This window comes from Panthera onca, chromosome C1 (assembly GCF_046562875.1).
Source record: "Panthera onca isolate mPanOnc1 chromosome C1, mPanOnc1 haplotype 2, whole genome shotgun sequence".
NCBI classification, from domain to species: domain Eukaryota; kingdom Metazoa; phylum Chordata; class Mammalia; order Carnivora; family Felidae; genus Panthera; species Panthera onca.
This window is the reverse complement of record NC_138346.1, coordinates 55,396,435-55,420,690: the sequence shown is the minus strand read 5'-3', so window position 1 is coordinate 55,420,690 and position 24,256 is coordinate 55,396,435. Positions and strand designations below refer to the sequence as shown.

At 37.9% G+C, this 24,256-nt stretch overlaps 1 protein-coding gene across 16 annotated transcripts in view; it reads left to right on the top strand.

Moving 5' to 3' along the window:
* OSBPL6 (oxysterol binding protein like 6) overlaps positions 1 to 24,256 on the top strand; it is a 214,256-nt gene that overhangs the window by 178,336 nt on the left and 11,664 nt on the right. For 8 of the 16 annotated variants that reach the window (XM_078451134.2, XM_060621940.3, XM_060621947.3 and 5 more), the window contains 8 exons: positions 1,011 to 1,144; positions 1,993 to 2,016; positions 10,628 to 10,735; positions 12,695 to 12,832; positions 21,948 to 22,035; positions 22,530 to 22,783; positions 23,531 to 23,668; positions 24,033 to 24,096. In XM_078451134.2, the coding sequence (XP_078307260.2) occupies positions 1,011 to 1,144; positions 1,993 to 2,016; positions 10,628 to 10,735; positions 12,695 to 12,832; positions 21,948 to 22,035; positions 22,530 to 22,783; positions 23,531 to 23,668; positions 24,033 to 24,096 (948 nt within the window). The remainder of the gene's footprint in view (positions 1 to 1,010; positions 1,145 to 1,992; positions 2,017 to 10,627; positions 10,736 to 12,694; positions 12,833 to 21,947; positions 22,036 to 22,529; positions 22,784 to 23,530; positions 23,669 to 24,032; positions 24,097 to 24,256) is intronic. The other 8 variants (XM_060621941.3, XM_060621948.3, XM_060621953.3 and 5 more) reach the window with 5 other exon arrangements.

Below are 24,256 nucleotides of genomic sequence, written 5' to 3'. Positions count from 1 at the left end.
ATTATAGAAACTGTTATTCTAAAGATAGGAGTTGGAAATTCAGCCTTCTTGTATTTCAGAATTAACGACAGCCTCAGATTTTACAAATGTAGGTTATTAGATGTACAGAAATGGGGGAGGAGGAGTTGTTTTTATTATTACATTTATTTTGGGTGTTTTTTTGGTAGCTGTACTGATATGTTTGACATATAATATTTCATAAGTTTAAGGTATACCTATTGATTTGAAACACTTGTATATTACAAAATGATTACCACTGTAGCATCAGCTAACACCTCCATCATGTCACATAATTACCATTTCTTTTTAGTGGGAAAACATTTAAGATCTACTCTCTTAACTTCGAGGTATGAATACAATATTATCAAATATCACCAAACTGGTATATTTCCAGAACTTATTTGTTTTAAAACTGGAAGTTTTACTCTTTGAAAGCACTTCTCATCAAGGTATTCCTGGCTGAGAGAGTAATTTAAGTATTATTTTCAAGTCCAAATCATTTCCTGCCTCGAAGAGAACTAGTCAGGACTTCTAAATCAGCCTGTTTTATTTTGGCAGGATTTATAAAATGTTCTTTTTGAGTACCTGCTTTCAGAAATAATTACTGGATAGTTCTAAATTATTTGCATGAGAATTCATTGTACACAGAACTGTTAATATTCTTATCAGCCAGTGCAGAGTAAAACTTATTCCTTTTTCTTCATAGGAATTATAGAATAATTTTTTAAATATCGATATTTAAGAATTAATATCAATTTATTTTGTATCCTGTTTCTAAGTCTTTTCTGGTAGGAAATGCTAGAATTTCCACCCTGATTAATTACCATTACTGTATTTGTTTTGTGTATCGATATTTTGAAAGATTCCATTGTAAGGCTAACTTGTATTAGACTGTAATGTCATCTTTCCAGACAATGTCTATACATGAGTTAAAGTGCTAAGAAATGTATCATTTTGTATATTCTTTCTGGATGCATTTGACCTTTGTTTCTCACTTTTTTCCCCACCAGTGCATTCTCTTTTGAAGTCTGCATTTAATAGCATAGCTATAGAGAAGGAGAAGCTTAAGCAAATAGTTTCGGAACAGGATCATAATAAAGGCCACAGCACGCAAGTGGCACGGCTCCGGCAGTCACTGTCTCAGGTAAACGAGGGTGTTTGTTTCACTGTCTTGACACATTCCCCACCCTGTAAGGCAAGGATAAGGGTGGAGGTGGTCCATCATGGATGGCATGTTCAATCAAAAATGCCCTAAGACGTTGCAGTTGCCTGATTAAATTTTTAAATTAAAGCTTAAATTAAACTTTTCTTGCAAAAAAAGTCAAGGTAAGAGCAAAAAATCAACCAAACTTGCTTGTAAACATATAATTGCTATTTCAGCTGATTGAATACTTTTTGATGCTTCTCAGTGGTCATTGATAAGGCAGTCCCTGGTTTTAAAAGAAGAATCATGCATTTATACGTGGCTTACTCTTTTTAAAGTATGTTCTAGAATATATTCCATCCAGTGTTCAATAGAACAGAATCTACTAAATCTTCCACACTTATTATTTTTTCTCACTTACACTGCATCTTAATCTGTTGAAAATTACTGATTATTGTTACCTTTTGTTTTCTTTTCTGATTTATACTTTTAGGATTTTCTTCCTATCTAACTTACACTCCCTGAAGCTAGACTCATATATTTCAAGACATATTGTGCATTATAAAATATATTATTTAATATATTCATTATATATTATTCAATATATTATATTGACTAATACTAATCAAATCCTTATATATATCGAAGTTGATATTTCTGATAAAAATCCTTTAAAACTATATGTAATGCTTTTTTACACTGAACAATTCCTCTGAAATAATTTCTTCATTCAGTCTATAACTGCACTTTTAAAACATCCTTTGAGATCTCAATGTTGTTATGTGATTTTTGTGTGAGAACTCAGTGTTTATATAAAATATTGTTCACTTCCTGGTGCCTTGGATCAGAGTGAAGGAGCAAGCAAATCCTGGGTAAGTGGTTTTCCATGTGGATCAGCTCCTGCTTGAATAGTTTCCCTCCGTCCCTGAAAGTAGACTTGAACTGTCTCACCATGTTTTATGTACCTGAACCGTCAGCTAACTTTCAGTGTTAAGTTTCATGCTACTGTGTATTGTTACCTGGGCCACACTTTTGTTACCCGTAAAACACTGTCAGTTGAGGTGCATATTCTGCTTCCCGTGCAAAACTGGGGGACTCAGGAGCATGAGCATTCAAGCATTCAAAGCAGCAACTGTTGTGCCAGTCTGCGAAGGGGTTTCTTCATAAGCATATTTTAATGGTTTGCCTTGGGCTCCTTATGTCATGTATGTGTTGAATCCTCGGTTCTGTGTTAATTGATCTTCTGAATCATTATTTTAAAGTATTACGTATCAGAAAGATCAAGCTAATGGTTAGGTAAATGTACAAATGTCATCCTGTAAACATGTAAAATATACTTTTATCCCCCTAAATGTTGCAATGTTTCCTTTAGATGTATTAAACAATAGAGGCTTAGTGGTACAAGCTTATGCTAAGAAAAACAAGAAAACATTTTTTTTTTTTCTTTGCACATTTTTTTAAAATTTTTAATTGTAATTACCTGGTGCTCACCACAAGTGCACTGCTTAATCCCCATCACCTATTTCACACTTCCACCCCCCTGCCCTATTCATCACCCCTCTGGTAACCAACAGTTTGTTCTCTATAGTTAAGAGTCTGTTCCTTAGTTTGTCTCTCTCTCTCTCTTAGTTTCTTCCTTGTTTGTTTAGTTTCTTAAATCCCACATATGAGTGAAATTGTATGGTATTTGTCTTTCTCTGACTGACTTATTTCCTGTAACATTATACTCTGTAGTTCCATTCATGTTGTTGTAAATGCCAAGATTTCATTCTTTTTATGGCTGAATAATATTCCATTTGTGTGTGTGTGTGTGTGTGTGTGTGTGTGTGTGTGTATGCCACATCTTTTTGTCCATCAGTTGATGGACACTTGCGTTGCTTCCATATCTTGGCTGTTGTAAATAATGCTGCTATAAACACAGGTGTGCATGTATTCCTTTGAGTTAGTGTTCTTGTATTCTTTGGGTAAATACCCAGTATATGACTGCTGGGTCGTAAGGTAGTTCTATGTTTAACTTTTTGAGGAACCTCCATACTCTTTTCCACAGTGGCTGCACCAGTTTGCATTCCCACCAACAGTGTAAGAGGCATCCTGTTTCACCACATCCTCACCAACACCTGTTTGTTGTTCCTTGTGTTTTTATTTTAGCCACTCTGATGGGTGTAAGATGATATCTCATTGTAGTTTTTATTTGCATTTCCTTGATAATAAGTGATGATAAAGCATCTTTTCATGTGTCTGTTGGCTGTCTGTATGTCTTCTTTGGAGAAATGTCTATTCATGTCTTCTGCCCATTTTTAATTGGATTGTTTGTTTTTTGGGTGCTGAGTTAGGTGTATCAGTTCTTTATGTGTTTTGGATACTAACCCTTTATCAGATATGTCATTTACAATTATCTTCTCCCATTCCATAGGTTGTCTTTGCCTTTTAGTTTTGTTGATTGTTTCAAAATATATTTGTTTCTTGCTTGCTTGCTTTTTTTGTTGGCAAACCAGAGAATGAGAAATAGAGATACGTTTTGGGGCATCAGATGAAGTTAGAAATGATGATAAAGAGAAATTTCTAAAGTGATTCATTTGTTCATTCATTTATTTGTTATATTTCATTTAATTGATTGTATATTAGGTATAGTGCAAGGTATGGAACACCAAGATGAAAGTAGCCCTGGCTATGTTCCCAGGAAGCTTATGATCTGGTTAGTGAGATAAGCAGTATTTACTAAGGAAACAGTTAAATGGACCATGTGACAGTCCTTTCAGAGCAGCATATGGGTGGTGCAGATTTCCAGAGCTCTGGTTGTTCAGAAGAATGGGAGATCCCTGACTTCTAAGCAGAGCCACAGATCAGAAGGAACTGAGCCTTGAATGGGACCTAAATAGACAGCAACAGTTCACAAGGAAAGACCTGATGCTAACATGATAAAAGCAAAGTAAAGCAGAGTTACATCAATTTTATATTTCCTTCTCTTATCAAAACATAATTTACTTGCCTCTAAACTTAAAGTTAAAAGATTTTTGTTGGGTTGTTGTGGGGTTTTTGTTGTGGGTTTTTTTTTGGGGGGTGGGGGCTGTTATATATTTATTTATTTATTTAATATATATTTTATGTATACATTTTTTTAACCAGAACACTCAATTTTATCCTCACAAAATGTAAAAATAATCTGGTACTATAAAGATAGTTTGTTATACCCTATTCTCTAGAGAATTCAGTGTTTCCAGTTGTGTGCCATCATAGCATTTTGACTGCGTTCACATTCTTGTGTCTGTCCATACTCTCCCATCGGGCCAGCTGTACCCTCACTGGCCATCTATACTCATCTCCCCTAAGGCTGGATGGATTGTCTTTTGGAACCAACCACAGCTTTTGCTTAGGCATTTTAGCTTACTGACAGTTCACTCCTTTCTAGGGAATCACTATCCATGGCTAGACCAGTGGAGAGGTATCCGCAGAATGGGAGTTAATTCATAGTGCCTGAAGCATGGGTTGCACAAGGACAAATTAATCTAGAAATAGCTAAGTAAGTGGGTGGGAACCAGCTCATCGAGGACCACACAGAGGAGTTTAGATTTATCTCATCACTGCTAGGGAGGCCTTAAAGAATTTTAACTAGTGAGTGATAATGCCAGAAATTGAAAATAATAGTGTGTATATCTGTATATTAGAAAGATTACTCTGGTACAGTATGGAGGATGGATGGAATTAGGGCAAAGCCAGTTGGACAGTCTTAAGGTATTTGAAGTACCAGGTTGGTAGAAGGAGGGGATGAGTTTCAAAGCCTGGGGGGGAGGGGGAGGGGGAAGGGGGTAGAATCAGCATGGCTGGTTATCAGCTGCATATTAGAGAGAGACAAGGAGACAGAATCAAGATTTCTTGTGTAACAGAGTAGTGACGGTTCTTTTCCCTGAGATTGAGAATACAAGAGAAACTGATTTTTCAGGCATAAATAGTGAGTTTTGTGGAGACTGAGGTGTCTGTGGGCCATCCATCAGACAATCAGATATATAGATGTAGAGCTCAGGAGAAAGATCTGGTCTAGAAAGAAGGGTGTGGATACCCTGGTACATCGGTGAAGTTGCAGATACTGATAAATCAGAACAAAAGAGGGTCAGTGGTGCTGCCATATAGAACATTAATAGTTAAAGGACATTAAAAAAAAAAAAGAGGATCCTCTGATGGAGACTCAGGGGAAGCAACCAAAGAATTTAGATGGTGTCGACCATTGAGATCAGAGGTAAAGGCCTTTAAGAATCTGATTTAGCAGTAAACAATATATGGACTGAAAGTCATCCTTGAACTTTGGTAGTTGTGGCAGCTTGTTCATGTCATGAAGGGAAGGAAGCAGAGGATGAAGATGGGGGGGAACAGTGAACTGATGGGGCCATCCTGGTTGACCAACTCTGTTTTTACTGCCCCTCTTTTAACATGGCACTCAGAATTGAACAAGATACTAAGTAGCATACATTGAGACAAGTGTTCTGAGTATGTCCTTATGTTAGCATAACTTCACATTATAGTGTGATTTTAGATGACCTGAAGACAGCTTTGATCCATATTCAAGTGTCATCAGTTAAACCCCTAGATATTTTTTTATGACCAGTTAAGTCTCTCCATAGGGAGGGAAGGAGAGAGAGACTGTTTACATAACTTCTTAAATAGTCTAACATTTTTAAAGTGTATTTTTTATTTGTCATAAGTCCTGTGTGATATATGTAAAAATTTCAAAATGCTGCTTTTCAATAAAGTTTTTAAGTATATCAACCTGGCAAATTCCATCATCTTTTTAGAAGGCACATAGCATATAAAATACATGAAATTAAGTTCTTTACTACCTGCTCAGCATAAATTGTTACCTGCCTTAGGCATGTAATAATTTTCAAGGCTGAACAGTATAATGAATTCCTCTTCCAAAGTGGTATTTCTTCCCTGATCTATGAGTACACAAAGGCATACATAATTCTGTTATTTTACCTCCATGAAACTTTAAAAGTAACTTTTACACCTGAGAAGCAGCACAGATGTTGGATTTGAACCTGTAGGACAGGGCATTGTATATGGTCTCTCTCCCTTTATAAATGACTTTATTTCACACAGCTATAATTTCACTATCGTTCTATTTAATGTAGTATCCTGAACAACAAAATCAAATAGTATATAAGACTAAAGTAACTTCAGTACCCCAGGTTTACTATAATAATAAAATATTTGACTTCACTTGAGTCTATCCTTAATACATTACACTTTGACACTGTTACTAGTTTGATCTCTGGCCCCAGAATCTATGCACAGCTTATGTCAAACGTAGTGGGTGTTGGGTCCATTCAAATGTGAGTGGCAGAATATGACCCTTGTATTCCAGCTAGAATCACCATATTTCATTAAGTCAATATACCACAGATTGTTAGATGCACTATCATTATGTGCATTACTAAAAAAGAAAAACAAAAACTTCGGTCAATTAAATTGACAGTGCTTCCGAGTTGTTAAATGTAGGGGGAAATGTGCATCTTAGAATCAATGAAACATGGTACGTATGGACAGGTAAGCAAAAAATTGGCTTAAGGCACATAGTACATGATTAAAATCCCAATTGTAGCATTTACCATCCTTCCTGTCTACAACATTTCACATACACAAAATAAATATTCTGGGGTATTTATTGAGATAAAACTTCCAAGAGTATTCCTGAATTCGAGTTCCCTGAGACTTGGCAAAATTTGTACATGAAGATACTCTTCATAGAATTGTTTATATCTCTTTTTAGCTATCCAGTAAATGTAAATTGATGTAATTTTGGACATAATTTGGTAATATTTCTTAAAGCCTTAAAAAGATTTTATCTTTGACCCTTTGGCCTGTGGCTGAGGAAGTAATGCTGAATGTAGAAAACCATTATGCATATAAACATTCAGGGCAGCATTACTTATTCTAGTAAAAATCAGTAATACCATAAGTATCTAATAATAGAAAATGATCACAACCATTAAAGTCATATTTGTGAAGAGTTTGCAACATAAAATAAATGTTTATATGCAAAGAATGAGTGGCAGGCACAGACGTAAAGTATGCAACCATTAAATAATGTGGAAAATGTATAGGAAAAAGCTGGAAAGAAATATACCGAGCTACCAACAGTTGGTTGATTGGGTAATAAGGTATGAATTTAAATATATATATATTTTACTTTTTGCATTTTCCAAATATACTGTAATAGCATGTACTAAAATTAAAAACACAAGGTAATTTTAAAGAGATTCCCAGGATTTGGTTCTTGATAGCTCTAGCTTTGACAGTTCCTGTACCGATTTTCTCACTCCTTTTGAACTAGTTCTGCTTTTATCCAAAGGATTTAAGTCCCTGATGATTCCATCTTGCCATATGTTTCATATCCTTCTCCAGCCATCAGGCTTCCATGTTTCCTTCCCAGAACTCACAGTTCTGTTCATTAAAATGTATATGCCAGAGTCTCACCCAGTCGAAGGTAATTCTTACCCACTGTCTGCCAGGGTGGATAATGGTAGTTAATAGTCAACTCAGTAGGGATTTGGACACTCCGTCAGTTCTGGCTCAGGACTTCAAGATGGTCACTTCCTTTATAGATTAGGATGGAATGGTGTGTTTTTTGGATATATTCAGCTTGAATGTATGAAGGACATGAGGTCTGGGGAAATGAGAATACTTTATAGAGAGTTTTTGTGTAGTCCAAGCTCAGTAACCAAAACAAATGGTGAGAATAAGCATACAACCTGCCTGGTGAAGAATCCAAGGACAGTTCCTATGCCTTGGGGTGCTTCCTCCCTGGTGGGCCTTTGGTCCCACGTGCCCCTGATAGAGCAATGTTATCACTAACTAGTCTCCTTAGCTTTTCTTGCTCATTGGCTGGTATGAGTAGCTGATGATCCACCTCCTTTTTCCTTGCTTCTGCCCTGTTCATGATCCTTGGGTACATTCTGAACGTTGTTTCTGCCATCGTCTGGGCTCTTCTATGGTAGTTATCACTAATAGTGTCATTTCACTGAAAATACCTATATTCCTCAGTGTTCCCAAGATTTCCATGATACCATTACGGAGAAAATAGTTGAGTTTCAGGGTGGCCCTAAGCACTGCCAGAGAGCACTGCACCCCAAAGCTCATGGCACTCAGCTGTAGCAAACTTCAGAAACAGTCTGTGTGATCAAGGCAAAAGGAGGAGCTGCCCAGGGAAGATGTGCAGAAATGGACTGTTTCACGCTTAGCTAGCTGTCTGCCTGCTTCCACCTTCTGCCGCTGGGGCTGCCAGAGCTGGAAGAGTATTTATGTTCATGCTTTCGGGGCTATATGACAACAACCTGCTTCTACCACTGCATATGTATTATTAATAAAAACTTTCCTTTTGAACTTTTAGGTCACCCCCTATGGATATTGTGGCTACAAGTTACCTTGCGTGCCTTCACACACACCTGTAGGCAGAATTACATTTAATGAACATTGGATGAGATAAGAGCTTAAGTGAGAATTTAACAAAATATCCAGAGCAAACAATAGTGCAAGTTGTATTATAAATGGCAAGCCTGTATTGAAAACTCCTCCTCTGAGGAAAACCGTTATTTTCCCCTGCCATTGAATTTTGTGCTGTTGTGTTGTCCAGCAACAACAAAAGGTACCGTCACTTGGGAGAAACCCTCTGCAGAGATTTGTCTGAAACCATCAGGTCAAGACTATGATTCTGCAGTTAAAACCATCAAAGAGCCCATCACAAGCCTTCCTACTTACAAGACAGTAAAATATATCTGATTCCAAATATTTCAGTAAACAAGACAACTTTCGATATACTTGTGGGCAAAGATATAATGAAAGAACAAATAAGCATAGGTGAAGTGGTCACAAAGGATAGAAGTAATGAGGTTTGTTTTTTTATTTTGTTTTCAAATACCAAGTGTCAGAGACCTTGCTCTAGGAAAAATGATCCTGAGCACTTTTGCAGAATGTAAAGATGTTAGGACTCTTCCTTTAAAGTACATAGTTTATTTACTATAAAAGTGATCACATTTTATCTAACTAACACATCCCTGTTTTAGGAACGAGACACATATTTCCTTCCATCTGTAAACGTAACAATTGTAAGATCTGTACCCACCTTTAATCCATCAATACTTGGCAGCCCACCAGGCCAGGTGTGTTATATTTTACACATATTTTACAAGCTGGTTATAAAGACTTTAAACAAAAGCCAAAAGCTGTAAGTGAACAATTTTCTCCTCAAAAAGCCAAAGTCAGGTTGAAGGGAGAGAGGAAAGGCTGTTCTATGCTCCATGGGCAGAGACTGTGTACCACTCAATGCAAGTCAAGTTTAGCCACTTTGTAATTTATCCTGGTTGTTTTAATGGATACAGAGTTAGAATTATATTATGTTTGTATATGTGTTGGTTTGCTACATCCATACACTCCATATGAAGAAAGCAGTAGTCTGTTCCCTGGGGAAGATGCCTTCACAAGTCTGACATTTATCTTCCAGCTCGTAAGGCATCCACCTCCATCTTCTAATTGCTGATTTTAATGCGAAGCAAAGGAACTGGCCAGCATTTCGCTGGGCTTTGTTCTCCCATGCCCTGATCCTTGATGTAATTCCAGTTAGCTACATCTGTCTTATGTATATAGAACATGTTCCCATGCATTGATGTGATGACAGTACCTTTGTCCACAGGGCACCTGTAGGGAGACCATGCTTATGTAAAGCTATTCTCTTCCTGCCACACGTACTAAATTGTTGTGCCAGGTAGTGTTTTACTGATGCAGACTCTGGGTATGTTGAAAGTCGTGTGATGCTGATAACTTGGAGTTTGTTTCCTTCCGGTGATGTCTTCTTTATTATGCTTGTCAAGGTCTACACTGCTCAATGAAGGCACCTTTGGGTCTGTACATGAGTTAGTTCTTCCATACTGTCATATGCATGTGCTCCTAGGAAATGAAAATACAAGTATTTTTTTCACTGGAATAAAATATAATTCTATAAATTAAAGTCAGGTCATTGTTCCTTCCATTTCCAAATAATTTTTAGGATAACTATCTGGCTCTGAGACAAGTTCTAAACTTTAGAAACTAGAACAACAACAACAAAAAAAAAAAAAATGGAAAGAATCCATAGTTTTTATCCCAGGCTGTAAAATATAATATATATGTGGTGGTAGATTGGGTTTGGATGTAATGGGCCTGACTCCAAAGGGGAGATAATTCCATGAATCATTTTTTTTTGTTATGAAATCTGTGAACTCTTTAACCCACTAACCTACTAAGCAGCAGTATTATTTTACCAAAAAAAAAATGAATACCTTAATTCTGAGCCATTCATTTCCTTCTTAACAGTAGGATCTGGCCTATGATGACTCCACAAATTATAGCTAAGAACATCCTAGACTTTGTTGTCTAATGTGTATTTGTGTGCTTGTTCTGCTTTATGCTTGCTTATTAACTTGAAATTACATGTGCAATTTTTGTTATTTTAAGGCACTCAACCAGAATGCTGAACTAAGAAGTCGGTTGAACAGAATACATTCAGAATCTATTATTTGTGATCAGGTTGTCAGTGTAAATATTATTCCTAGCCCTGATGAGGTAAGACTCATTTTTAATAGATGTCGAGTACTTATTTTATGGCATCTAATTCTACTGTATATTTGGGGGTGGGGGGTTCTTTTTTACAGTTCTTACAATGTTAAGAAGATTCTCTGCATAAGTATTTGTGTTGTTGACAGTCCAGTGTTCTTTAGAGTGAGGGATGTCCATAAGCTCAATATAATTTCTTCTTGGTGATCAGTGTCTATTTTTTATTTATATCTATGTTCATCTGATGCTACTGAATATTTAGTTTGTATATCTACTCCAGCTTGTGAATTTCCTGTGTCTGTCGCAGTCTTCATTTGAAATGTTCATTATCATCAAATGACCCATGAAATGTTGGGGAAAAAACATTTTTAGCTGAGAGGGTGCTAAATGCAAGTTTTCTTAAGGTTTATTTTGAAAGCCCTATCTTAGGAAAGAAATCACCTAACCTTGCTAAAATAATACTAATGATGCTATTGCAGTTACTAAAAGTGATGATGATAATTAATAATTAGTTGCTAACAGAGGTCAAGTGAATGAATGCTAACTGTGCGGTAGGCATTGTGCTAACAACTTAACGTGTGTTATTTCATTTGACCCTCCCAATGACCTCTGAGGTGGGTGCTATTATTATTCCATTTTTCAGTAGAATTTTTGAGGTATTAGTAAAAGGATAGAAAAACATTCAGTATTTGGGCTAGACTTAGTATATAATTCTGCTTATAACCCTTTATAAAATTATGATTTTATAACCATGAGACTTTATACTTTTCAACAGTAATATTAGAGCCTTAGATACAGTAATATATGTAACAAGGTAAGGGTTGTAACTAATGTGAAGGTCATATTTACAGAAGCACATTTTACTAAACATCTATAGGTGACAGGATTCTATCATCTAATTGCTTGGGATATGCCATCCCAAGACAGCTTCTCTTTTTTTAATGTTTATTTTTGTATTTTGAGAGGGAGAGAGAAAGAGTGAGAGTTAGTGGGGGGAGGAGCAGAGACACATACAGAGAGAATCCCAAGCCAGCTCCATGCTGTCAGCACAGAGCCCAACATGGGACTCGATCTCATGAACTGAGAGATCGTGACCTGAACTGAAACCAAGAGTTGGATGCTTACCCAACTGAGACACCCAGACACCCCAAGACAACTTCTTTTTGACTTAAATTTCCCACCCTATGTCCACTCACCTTCATGCTGATATCACATGATATCTGGTGATACTCAGGCTCACTCACCTGCTCAGAATCCAAAATTATTTCCAAAACTTGATCATTCAAAAATTGTTAAATCTTAGTTTGAATCTTAGTCTTAGTTTGAATCTTTCCAACCTGAAATGTGTACTATTTTACACGCACGCGTGCACACACACACACACACACACACACACACATACACACACAGTTTGACTTACTGAATAAAAATATAATTTGACATAGGTTTAATACTCTAGTCCTCTTATCTCATTGGTCAAAATCCATGATCAAATTGGAAAATTACTTCTGTATTCTGTATCAAAAATTAGTTTTATAGATTGTTTTCTTAGCATATCTAGAGGCTTCTACAAATATGTCTTGAGATTTAGTATACTGGTTAGAATATGGCTAGTAACAACAGATCTAAGTATATGAGAATGAACCTGTCTGCACAATCAAATCGGGGTATTGTTAGGGGTTCAAGCTGTTAAACTCCACTTAATATCCATTGAGCATAGATCTGAAATCGAGTCACAGTACCAACACCTTTCAACTATGCCTTTCAGATTCTTTAGACATATTAGAAGAAAACTTATGCAATGGTCATTACTGAGTTGCAAGCGAAAATTACTTGTGGTCACCACTCTTTTAACATATGGTGTGAATTTCTCTAGAAATCTGGCCTGGCACATAATGGTCTAATTTCAACAAATAGGTTTTCTTTCAAGGGAAAAACAATGACAGCAAGTGCTTCTCTCCTCTGTAGGCTGGTGAACAAATCCATGTCAGTCTCCCCCTGTCACAGCAGGTAGCCAACGAAAGCCGCCTGTCCATGTCAGAGTCTGTCTCCGAGTTCTTTGATGCCCAGGAGGTGCTGCTCTCTGCAAGTTCGTCAGAGAATGAGGTAAGGTTTTTTGATGTGTCAACTCCAACTGCTTCTGATAATGAGTTTGGGTTAAAGAAAGTAAGACTATGGGACTTTTTTTTTTTTTACATCATAATAAGATTCTCAAATTGTAGGAAAGCCAAAACATGTAAACTACATTGGTTCCCATTTACTTAATACTTTGGGGTGCTAACTTATTACTTACTAAATTGGATGAATAAAAGGAAAGAATCTAGCATTTATTCAGACGCTCCTGTACAATTTGTATTTCGGGGTAAGCAAATAGTTGATGGCAATTGTTTTTGTAGAAGGAAACTAGTTAAATGTAGAAAGAATGAGAGAATTTGAATATCACCATTTATACACCTGTGTGTGTGCATGCATGTGTGTGCACACACATACACACACACATACATCTTTGCCAGAGACATGAATTTGAGCTTCTTTATTATTATTATTTTAATGTTTAGTTATTATTGAGAGACAGAGAGAGAGACAGAGCATGAGCAGGGGAGGGGCAGAGAAAGAGGGAGACACAGAATCCAAAGCAGGCTCCAGGCTCTGAGCTGTCAGCACAGAGCCTGACACGGGGCTCAAACTCACAAACTGCAAGATCATGACCTGAGCTGAAGTCGGACGCTTAACTGACTGAGCCACCCAGACATCCCAGATTTGAGCTTCAAATGTCTAACATGAAAAGATGCTCAATATCGCTCATCATCAGGGCAATACAAATCAAAACCACATTGAGATACCACCTCACGCCTGTCAGAGTGACTAAAATTAACAACTCAGACAACAACAGATGTTGGCGAGGATGTGGAGAAATGGGAACCCTCTTGCACTGTTGGTGGGAATGCAAACTGGTGCAGCCACTCTGGAAAACAGTGTGGAGGTTCCTCAAAAAATTAAAAATAGAATTACCTTATGACCCAGCAATTGCACTACTAGGAATTTATCCAAAGGATACAAGAGTGCTGATTCATAGGGGCACATGTACCCCAATGTTTATGGCAGCACTACAACAATAGCCTAGTTATGGAAAGAGTCCACATGTCCATCAACTGATGAATGGATAAAGATGTGGTTTATATATACAATGGAATACTACTTGGCAATGAAAAAGAATAAAATCTTGCCATTTGCAACAACATGGATGGAACTGGAGGGTATTATGCTAAGTTAAATAAGTCAGAGCAAGACAGATATCATATATTTTTATTCATATGTGGAATTTGAGAAACTTAACAGAAGACCATGGGAGAAGGGAAAGGGAAAAAAATAGTTTCAAACAGAGAGGGAGGCAAACCATAAGAGACTCTTAAATACAGAGAACAAACAGGGTTAATGGGGGGTGAGCAGGAGGGAGGGAAAAATGGGTGGGCTTTGAGGAGGGCACTTGGTTGGGAGGAACACTGAGTGTTGCATGTAAGTGATGAATCATGGGAGTCTACCCTTGAAGCCAAGAGCACACTGTATACACTATTTGTTAGCTAACTTGATAATAAGTTATATTTTAAAAAGAAGGATGGGGCACTTGGGTGGCTCAGTCAGTTAAGCGTCCGACTTCAGCTCAGGTCATGATCTCACTGTCCGTGAATTCAAGCCCCACGTCGGGCTCTGTGCTGACAGCTCAGAGCCTGGAGCCTGTTTCAGATTCTGTGACTCCCTCTCTCTCTGCCCCTCCCCCACTCATGCTCTGTCTGTCTCTGTCTCGCAAAAATGAATAAATGTTAAAAAAAATAAAAAAAAAAAAAAAGAAGAAGAAGAAGGTTAATGTCTAGAATATATAGTTGGGTAATTATGGGTTTTGGAGGTTACCACTGGCTAACATAAAAACTTTTTTGTTGTTTTGTTTTTTACTGAGGTATAATTTACATACAGCCTTATTTAGTTTCAGGTGTACAACATAAGAATCGATTTTTGTATGTATTGCAAAATGCTCACCCCAGTCCGTCTAGTTAACATCTGTCACCATGCATAGTTACAGAATTTTTTTTTCTTGTGATGAGAACTTGTAAAATCCACTCTCTTAGCAACAATCAGATATGCAGCACAGTGTTATTAACTATAGTTGACATGCTGTACGTTACATCCCCAGGACTTACTTATTTTATAATTGGAGGTTTGTACCCATAAAGGTTTTTTGGATTGTTCTTCATGCTCCTAAGTCTTGGAAACAGAGTTTTCCTTAATCATGTTGCAGAAATTGATCCTTTAACTGAAATTTAGAAATTTAGTTAAGCATACTTTGAATTTTCTTTTTTTCTCTCTTTTTGTCTCTCTTTCTTTTGTCTTTCTTTTCCTTCCTTCTTTCCTTCCTTCCTTCCTTTGAATCTTTCTTTCGGCATGGGAGAAGCAGCCAAAGCTCTTTCCCACACAGTTGATTAAAACTTTTGTCATTTGAGGTTGCAGATTTGGTACTGCATTTTTACAAAAAGGAAGTGAAATAGTTGCTAAATAACAAATAGTTGATAAATGTTATTTCCATATGCATAGAAAATAGATTGGAAGGAAACATCCTGACAATTAGTTGTAGTTGTTTTTGGATGTTTGAAATTATGAGCAATTTTAGAAACAAAAATAAGTGGAGAAGAGAAAGAAATAATGAACACATCTCACTTTTATAGTGGGGGAGAGGTAAAATAGAATTCTTGTATCGGGTACTGAATTTGTTACCACACCAAGCCATGCACCTGCCTCTCAGATTGCTAGTCATATGTTAACAGATTCACAGGGACTCCCATGTACAAGCCGGAGTACTAGTTTAATTATTCATAATGATAATTGATCAGATGCTATCAGATGGGCAGAATAATCATGCTTGCTGATTTATATCTCTTTCCCTAAGGCCAACCCACATGGGAAGCCTAACTCTAGTCAGCACATTGCTTGGTGAGCAAGGAACCGGAGCAGGAAAAGTGATTTGAAGGAACCAAAGGCTGGGAGGGCTGCAATGTAATAGCCTCCCGCACAGCTTTGTCTCGGTTATCGGGCTACTCTGCCACATGGACGGGGTATTTGCGCATCTCCACACCCCCCAGGGACCACCATGCTGGAGGCATGCTACTAGCATTTTCTTTTCTGAGTCTCTCTTTTCTGACCTCCCGTTGCTGACCACCCTTCATCCGTCATCAGTCAGGTTACAGTCAAACTTGGCTCCATGTTATCTGAGCTCTGACCCATCATCCGATGACTTTGTAGCTTATTCCTCTGTAAGCAACCTAATTTCCCTATTTTCAAGTTCTTGGAGGCACACTGACTGGGTGCCCAAGTGCCACTTGTCACAGACACTGACAATACAGAAATGAAGAGGATGTGAAGCAGGTTATTTATGTCACAAGCCAAAGCAGCATGGTGGTACCGGCTCTGGGGGAAGAGTGAACCTAGTGGCAGAGGGAAGGATGGGGGCACACGGAGATGATGCATTTACTTTGAGGCATTATGTATTTATCAGACCTCTCAGTGGAGTTATCTGGCCAGCATTTGGGTATTCAAATCTAAAGCTCAAAGAGAGGGGTGCCTGTGTGAGTCAGTTAAGCATCCAACTTTTGATTTTGGCTCAGGTCATGATCTCACGGTTCATGAGTTTGAGCCCTGCATTGGGCTCCGTGCTAAGCATGGAGCCTGCTTGGGATTCTCTGTCCCTTTCTCTCTGCCCCTCTCCTGCTCTCATATGCATTTGTTCTCTCTCTCTCTCTCTCTCTCTCTTTCTCGCTCTCTCTGTCTCAAAAACATTTAAAAAACAAAAATAAATAAATAAATAAAGCTCAGAGAGAGAACAGGTCTGAAGAGAGAGCAAGAGTCAACTCAGGATCCACATAACCAGCTGCCTGTGAGACATTGTCACCTGCGTGTGCCACACAACCTCTCAGCATGTCCAAAAATGGAGTAATCAACAAACCCCTTACACACACACATATCCCAAGTGGGGAGAATCCTGCCCATACTTCTCATATTGCTTATCTAAGTGCTCTTCTACCCAAGTGTTCACATCAAATACCTGGGTATTGGCCTTCACCCCATCTGCCCTACTAGGACTCACCACATTGATTTCCTCCTTGGCTCTGTAACATCTGTCACCTAAATACTACCAAATCCATACATTTTCCTACAGCTTCACTGCCACTACTCCGATTGAACCCTCCATCATCTCCCCACTGGATTACCTGATCAATCCCCATTACTGCTTTTCCTGCCTTCTTTCTTGCCCCTCTAATCCATTTTCCACTGGACAGCCTGATTAATCTTTCTGAAATGGAAATCTGATCATGTCCCTATTCTCCAGGGTCCTTAACATAACTATCTAAACTCCTTAGTTATCACACAAAGACTTTATAATCTGCTCTCTCTTCTCAGCTGCAGCCTTTTGTAATTTCTATTCTTCTGGGGACTTTCAGGGGCCAAATATTTGCTAACTGAATGAAGGAATGCTTATAGCACTTTAACACATGGTTAATTTGAGAAACATCTGGGCATTAGCTGTCTTACATTAACATTTTCCATGAGTGGGAAAAAAATCTGTTTTGTGTGATATCTACCAATGCGCTTCATTTAACGAATGTTCAGCTCCTTAAAAAAAATGCTCTTCTTGCTCCCAGAATGATCTACGTCCTTTCCTCTACTATTAACTTGTTTCCACAATACTATATGCCTGGTCACGTATAGAAAAATATATATATATATTTCCTGAATTCTTTTGAATCCCTAAGCTCTTAAAGAGAAATATTTGTCCCCAGGACTTCTTGACCATTGGGAAGAAAATGAATGTATATTGATTGTTTTATTATAATACTGCAGAGCCTTAACTTTATATACAAGATAATGTACATGGACCACAGCCAGACTGCCCAGCCTTAGCTATTCCTCACACATATGAGAATGTAGGTCTTACTCAGGGCCCACTGTCATTGTAGAATTGTTTTACATTCTACATGGACCATTCATTCTAGAAGGAAATGGGTATTGGACCATTTTTATCATGGATTAGCTTGGGAGGGATTAGAAATTCAAGAGAAATGGGCTGTTTATAGCTTTTTGTAGGATAAACATGAATGTTATCTTAACAAATGTTCAAACAGTACATAAGCATGCAACACGAATTTGGCTTAAGAAGGCATTTGTCTCCTCTAACATAATTAGGTGTGATTAGCTTTTTAAAGAGAAATCATGTGGAAGACTTTGATTTACTCTTTTTTTTTTTTTTTTCTATCAAGCTTAGGAAGGTGGCTTTCATGTGCCATGATGATTTAACCATCAGCTCTTTTACAGTCAATAAGAACTGGAAACCAGTTGCAGTGGGAAAATGTGAATCAGGAAAAGACTTTACTTTTAATTTTCCATCTTTATAGACTTGCTCAGTGTGCAAAGCAAAACCATCATTCTTCATTTATATATACAGTAGTTCTATCATTGTTATCCATAAATATATTAATCCTCCTCAACTTTAATTTTTAAAACATCAGCAAGAAAGCCTGAAACCTTAAAGGCAAAGACTGATTGATTTTATTATCTACAAATTTAAAACTTTTACATGGAAAAAAAAGAGCTAAAACCACATTAAAAAATAAATTTCAAACTTGCCAAATGCACTCTATATGACAAACTAAAAAATGTGTGAAAGAAAACAAGTTTACAGATTAAAAATAGAACTACCCTATGACCCAGCAATTGCACTACTAGGTATTTATCCAAGGGATACAGGTGTGCTGTTTTAAAGGGACACATGCACCCCAATGTTTATAGCAGCACTATCAACAATAGCCAAAGTATGGAAAGAGCCCAAATGTCCATTGATGGATGAATGGATAAAGAGGATGTGGTGTGTATATATATATATATACAATGGAGTATTACTCGGCAATCAAAAAGAATGAAATCTTGCCATTTGCAACTACGTGGATGGAACTGGAGGTTATTAGGCTAAGTGAAATTAGTCAGAGAAAGACAAATATATGACTTCACTCATATGAGGACTTTAAGAGACAAAACAGATGAATATAAGGGAAGGGAAGCAAAAATAATACAAAAACAGGGAGGGGAGAAAGCATAAGAGACTCATAAATATGAAGAACAAACAGAAGGTTACTGGAGGGGGTGTGGGGGGGGGGTGGGCTAAATGGGTAAGGGGCATTAAGGAATCTACTCCTGAAATCATTGTTGCACTATACACTAATTTGGATATAAATTAAAAAGTTAAAGTCAAAAAAAAGATGTGTGTGTGTGTATATATATATATATATATATATATATATATATATACACACACACACATATATACACACACACACATACTCAATGGGGTATTACTGAACAATCAAAAAGAATGAAATCTTGCCATTTGCAATAACATGGTTGGAACTAAAGTGTATTATGCTAAGCAAAATTAGTCAGAGAAAGACAAATATCATGACTTCACTCATATGTGGAATTCAAGGTACAAAACAGATGAACATAAGGGAAGGGAAGCAAAAATAATATAAAAATAGGGAGGGGGACAAAATATAAGAGACTGTTAAATACAGAGAAAAAACTGAGGGTTGCTGGAGGGGTTGTGGGTGGGGGGGATGGGCTAAATGGGCAAGGGTTAAGGAGGACACTTGCTGGGATAAGCACTGGGTGTTATATATAGGGGATGAATCACTGGATTCTATCTCTGAAATCGTTATTGCACTATATGCTAACTAACTTGGATGTAAATTTTTAAAATTAAAAGAAAAATTTTAAGGAAAAAAACCGCAAATTTAAAAAAAGATAAAATGCAGAATTTAAAAAGAAATTTTTCTACATAAGGTAAATAGATACTAAAAAGGGATAGTGTTTAAGTGGGTGTAAGGAGATGGATGTTTTCGTCTGCTGCTAGTGAGAACAAATTACTACCATCTTTCCAGAGAGCAACTTGGCAACATGTGTCTAAAGCCTAAATGTGACCCATTTGATCCAGCAGTTTCACAGCTAGGAATAAATGTTAATGAAATTGCCAGACAGAATCACAGAAATAGACTTACAACGATGTGCATCCAAGTGTTGTCAGTAATAATAAAAAGTTGGAAGCCATTTTTTTTAAAGTATATTTATTTTCAGAGAGTCAGAGACAGCGGGATTGTGGGAGGGGCAGAGAGACAGGGAGAGAGAAAATCCCAAGCAGGCTTCACGCTGTCAGTGCAGAGCCTGACAGGGGGCTCAAACCCACAAAACCGTGAGATCATGACCTGAGTGGAAACCAAGAGTCAGACCCAATGGACTGGGCCACCCAGCTGCACCAAAATTTGGAAACCATTTAAAGGTTGGCTAAGTTCCTTGTGTTATACCTGTATAATGAATTATGTTGACTTTCCAAATAAAGATGAGAGGTATATTTATTAAAATGGAAATATATTCAGAACACCATAACACAGTATATAAACTGACCCCCTTGTTCAGTATCTAAAGATAAATATATCAACATGTTTTTATAGGCATTTCAAAATTGGGGGTAATATCCAGATGTTAGAAGTGGTTTCCACTAGGTGATGGAATTATGGTTCATTTTTATATAATCTGTTTACCCTCACATAATTTCTAATTTTTACAATAAGAATGTTTTGTTATATATGCAGAAATAAATGTAGCGTTATTTCCATTTTCAAGACAGTAAGTATGTGTATCAACAGCTTTCTTTTTTTTTTTTTAATTTTTTTTTTAACGTTTATTTATTTTTGAGACAGAGAGAGACAGAGCTTGAACGGGGGAGGGTCAGAGAGAGAGGGAGACACAGAATCGGAAGCAGGCTCCAGGCTCTGAGCCATCAGCACAGAGCCCGACACGGGGCTCAAACTCACGGACCACGAGATCATGACCTGAGCCGAAGTCGGACGCTTAACCAACTGAGCCACCCAGGCGCCCCAACAGCTTTCTTGCCTACAGTAGACCTGTTGGTTATTCCCATTTCTGAGTGGCTCTATTGTCCTGCTCTGTTTTCTTACCTGATCCATTTCTAGCTCCCCGTATTAGTACATATGTTGCCCCTTAACTTTATCCCCATGCAAATTTTGGTTTCATTTTATGACATGTTTTTCTCTTATACAGAGGGGCGTAATTCTTGATTTCCCCCATCCCTGGATCTTCCTCTCTCACTCCTAAATAATCTGCCAAATTTTGTCCATTGTCATCAAATGTGGCTCTCAAGCAGCTTTACTTCCAGATCTTCACTGTGGCCGTCTGAACCTAAGCTGTCAGTTATCTCCTACACAGATCTATGTAGTATCCTCTTAGCTGAGCTCCCAAAGGCAAAGCAGCCAGGTGTCTTCCTGAAAACTAACAGTGACTCAGTCATCCCCTTGCATGTAATAACTCTGTGGGATTTTATGGATCCCTTTATGTTGTCATGAAACGCCCTTCACAGTGGGACCCTCCTCCTGTTCATCCCACCCTCTGTCACAGCCCCTCAACTCCTGAGCATTCCTAGAATGGAATGTTTCCCTCGTGTTCCTTACCTGTGTACACTCTCCCTTCCTCCTGTGCTTCTTTCCTTTCTAAATACCTCTCCAACACCAAGTGCCAATTTTATTTCCTCTGAGCAGCCTCTCCTGACCCCTCTAGGGAGGAGTAGAAGCCCTCCTTTTTTTTGCATGTTCTTATTGTATTATGCTGAAATACACCTGATTATGTACTGGCCTCCCGCAGCCTCTCACCCCAACTAAGGCAGGGAGCTACTTAAAGACAAAGGCTGCTTTGGGGGCACCTGGGTAGCTCAGTTGGTTAAGTGACTCTTGGTTTCTACTCAGCTCATGTCTTGTGGGTTCAAGTGCCACATCAGGCTCCACACTGACAGTGTGGAAGCCTGCTTGGAATTCTCTATCTGCCCCTCCCCTGCTCTTTCTCTCTCTCTGTCTCTCTCTCTCTCTCAAAATAAATAAATAAACATTAAAAAACATTTTTTTAATAAAAAACAAAGGCTGCTTTCGAGCAGTGCTATATTCCGGCTGATGGCACACACTCTCGCTCAAGTGTTCATTGCATGTGGGCCAAGCCCATTTCTCCCTGTGACCCAGGCTATTTATTTGGACAACAGTTTGTTCTTAATCATTTGATTTTTTGACCTTTTGAGATGAAACAAGAATTCTGATCCTTTCTGTGTGCTTTCCCTTTTTAGGCTTCAGATGATGAGTCTTACATCAGTGATGTGAGTGATAATATATCTGAAGACAACACCAGTGTTGCAGACAACATTTCTCGGCAAAGTAGGCATCCTTTGAGCTTCCAGGTTGTTCTGTCTTCTTGAGAACCCTGGTGATTCAGTGAATAATCATTTTCTCTCCTTACTAATTGTTTCTTCAATACATTTTATGTTTGTACAATCTGCTGAGGTAAATGGTTGAAAAATCTGTTAGGTAGATGCTTAAATGAAAAAATTTTACTTCTTGCTTAAACCAAAAGCCCGAGTCTTTCTTATTAACTCTATGTACTTTTTTTAAAATTTGACTTATCTTCTCTGGACTATTATTTGAGTTTATTTAATACCTTGTTTAAAAAAAAATTATACATTGACATTTTGTGCATTTATTAGCATCCCTGTGTTGAAATAATTCCATTCACTCTTGAGAGAGTATAGTGAAGGCGTAAGAAATGTATCACAATCATAATTATTTGAAAGAGTTATTTCCTTCCTAGATGTGATGAAATCAAAAAAGCGAAGTATCTTTTATTATGATTCTTGTCTTTCCCTCTCTTCCAGTCTTGAATGGGGAGCTTACAGGAGGGGCCTTCCGAAATGGACGTCGAACATGCCTGCCAGCTCCCTGTCCTGACACCAGTAACATTAACCTGTGGAATATCTTGAGGAACAACATTGGTAAAGACTTGTCTAAAGTCTCCATGCCTGTGGAGCTGAATGAGCCACTCAACACGCTGCAGCATCTCTGTGAGGAGATCGAATACAGTGAGCTTCTGGACAAGGCTTCAGAAACTGATGACCCCTATGAGCGCATGGTAATAAATAATAGAACAGCGCTTTTTAAGGATTCATCAACCCTAGATGTGGACTAAGGCAGTATTCATTAGGATGGCATCTTTGGGTTTTGCGTAACACTCTCACCAAGCAGTTCGCGTAAATTGGGCAGGGCCGTAAAGTTCCAGATACCTCTATAGAAGACATATGCTTTGTGACTTATCTTTGTCATGAGTGTTTCTGAAGTTAGGAGGTAAAGGTATCACACTCCTTATAGGTCTGAAGCGTTACATGGCCTTGCTTTATTAGCTTTTCCTGAAAGCCAAGAGAGCCCATTTGTTCAAGAACTTGGGTCAGAAAAAATAGCCTCCTATTTGTGCTCTGCCCTGGCCTCTACTCCATATGACTGTGGAAAACCTGACTGCCCTCTGGAAAGAAAGCACCAGCAGCCACGAGCCTCCTGCACATGGCACTAAGCTATGCAAATGGCATAACCTATAAACTAGGTGTCAGAACCATTGAACTCTGTGACACTCCAAAAACTGGGTGACAGGTGAATGAAGAATACTTGGCCTCAGTTGCCTGCTGTTTCCCATCCAAGTTGAGCCTCATTTCACTCCTTTTTTTACCCATGAGTTTATGAAGAGCCTGTGCAAATAATAGAGAATGCAAATGCTGCCAAATCAGCCCCCATTGACAGGGGGGTGTAAAATCTAGAGGAATGAGGGACGAACAGACCTGGAAGTAGTCTCTCCTATATTATTTTCCTTTCTTAAATGTTTTAACAGGTTCTTATTGCTGCATTTGCAGTTTCAGGATATTGCTCCACCTATTTCAGAGCAGGAAGTAAGCCATTCAACCCTGTCCTCGGGGAGACTTACGAATGCATTAGAGAGGACAAGGGATTCCGATTTTTCTCAGAACAGGTAAGCCCAACTGGACTCAGTGAGGTTTCTGTGCAGAAACTATAGGAAGACAGTTTGACGATGAAAACGGCTTTTTTGATAAACCACTGCTTTCAGTGGGGTATGTTACCAGCTTCCAGAAAACTCACTTTGCTTATCTTTTAATGTATGTAACTTCTCTAGAGAGTGTTTATATAAGCATGAAGTCTTAAAGTGACCGATTCAGTAATTTACTTACACATTTTGAGAATAATTCAGTAACAGAGATGGATGAGTTGACTACTTTTTTATTTGGGGGTAGCCTGTATATGTTGCAAAAAACTTAATCATTTATAGAAGTTTTAACACTGATGACATTGCCTTCTTTTTTGTTTTTAATTACCAGGTTAGCCACCATCCACCCATTTCTGCCTGTCACTGTGAATCCAAGAATTTTGTGTTTTGGCAAGGTTTGTATTTCAATTATAACTTCAAAATCCAATGAAACAGTTTCTGCTTTCTAAATGTACATTATGCTCAGGTTAGATTTCTGCCTTTGGAACTCGGAGAATGTTAGTAATTGGTGTGGAGTTGAGTTTGAGAAATTAGATTTCCTGGCTTTAAACATGA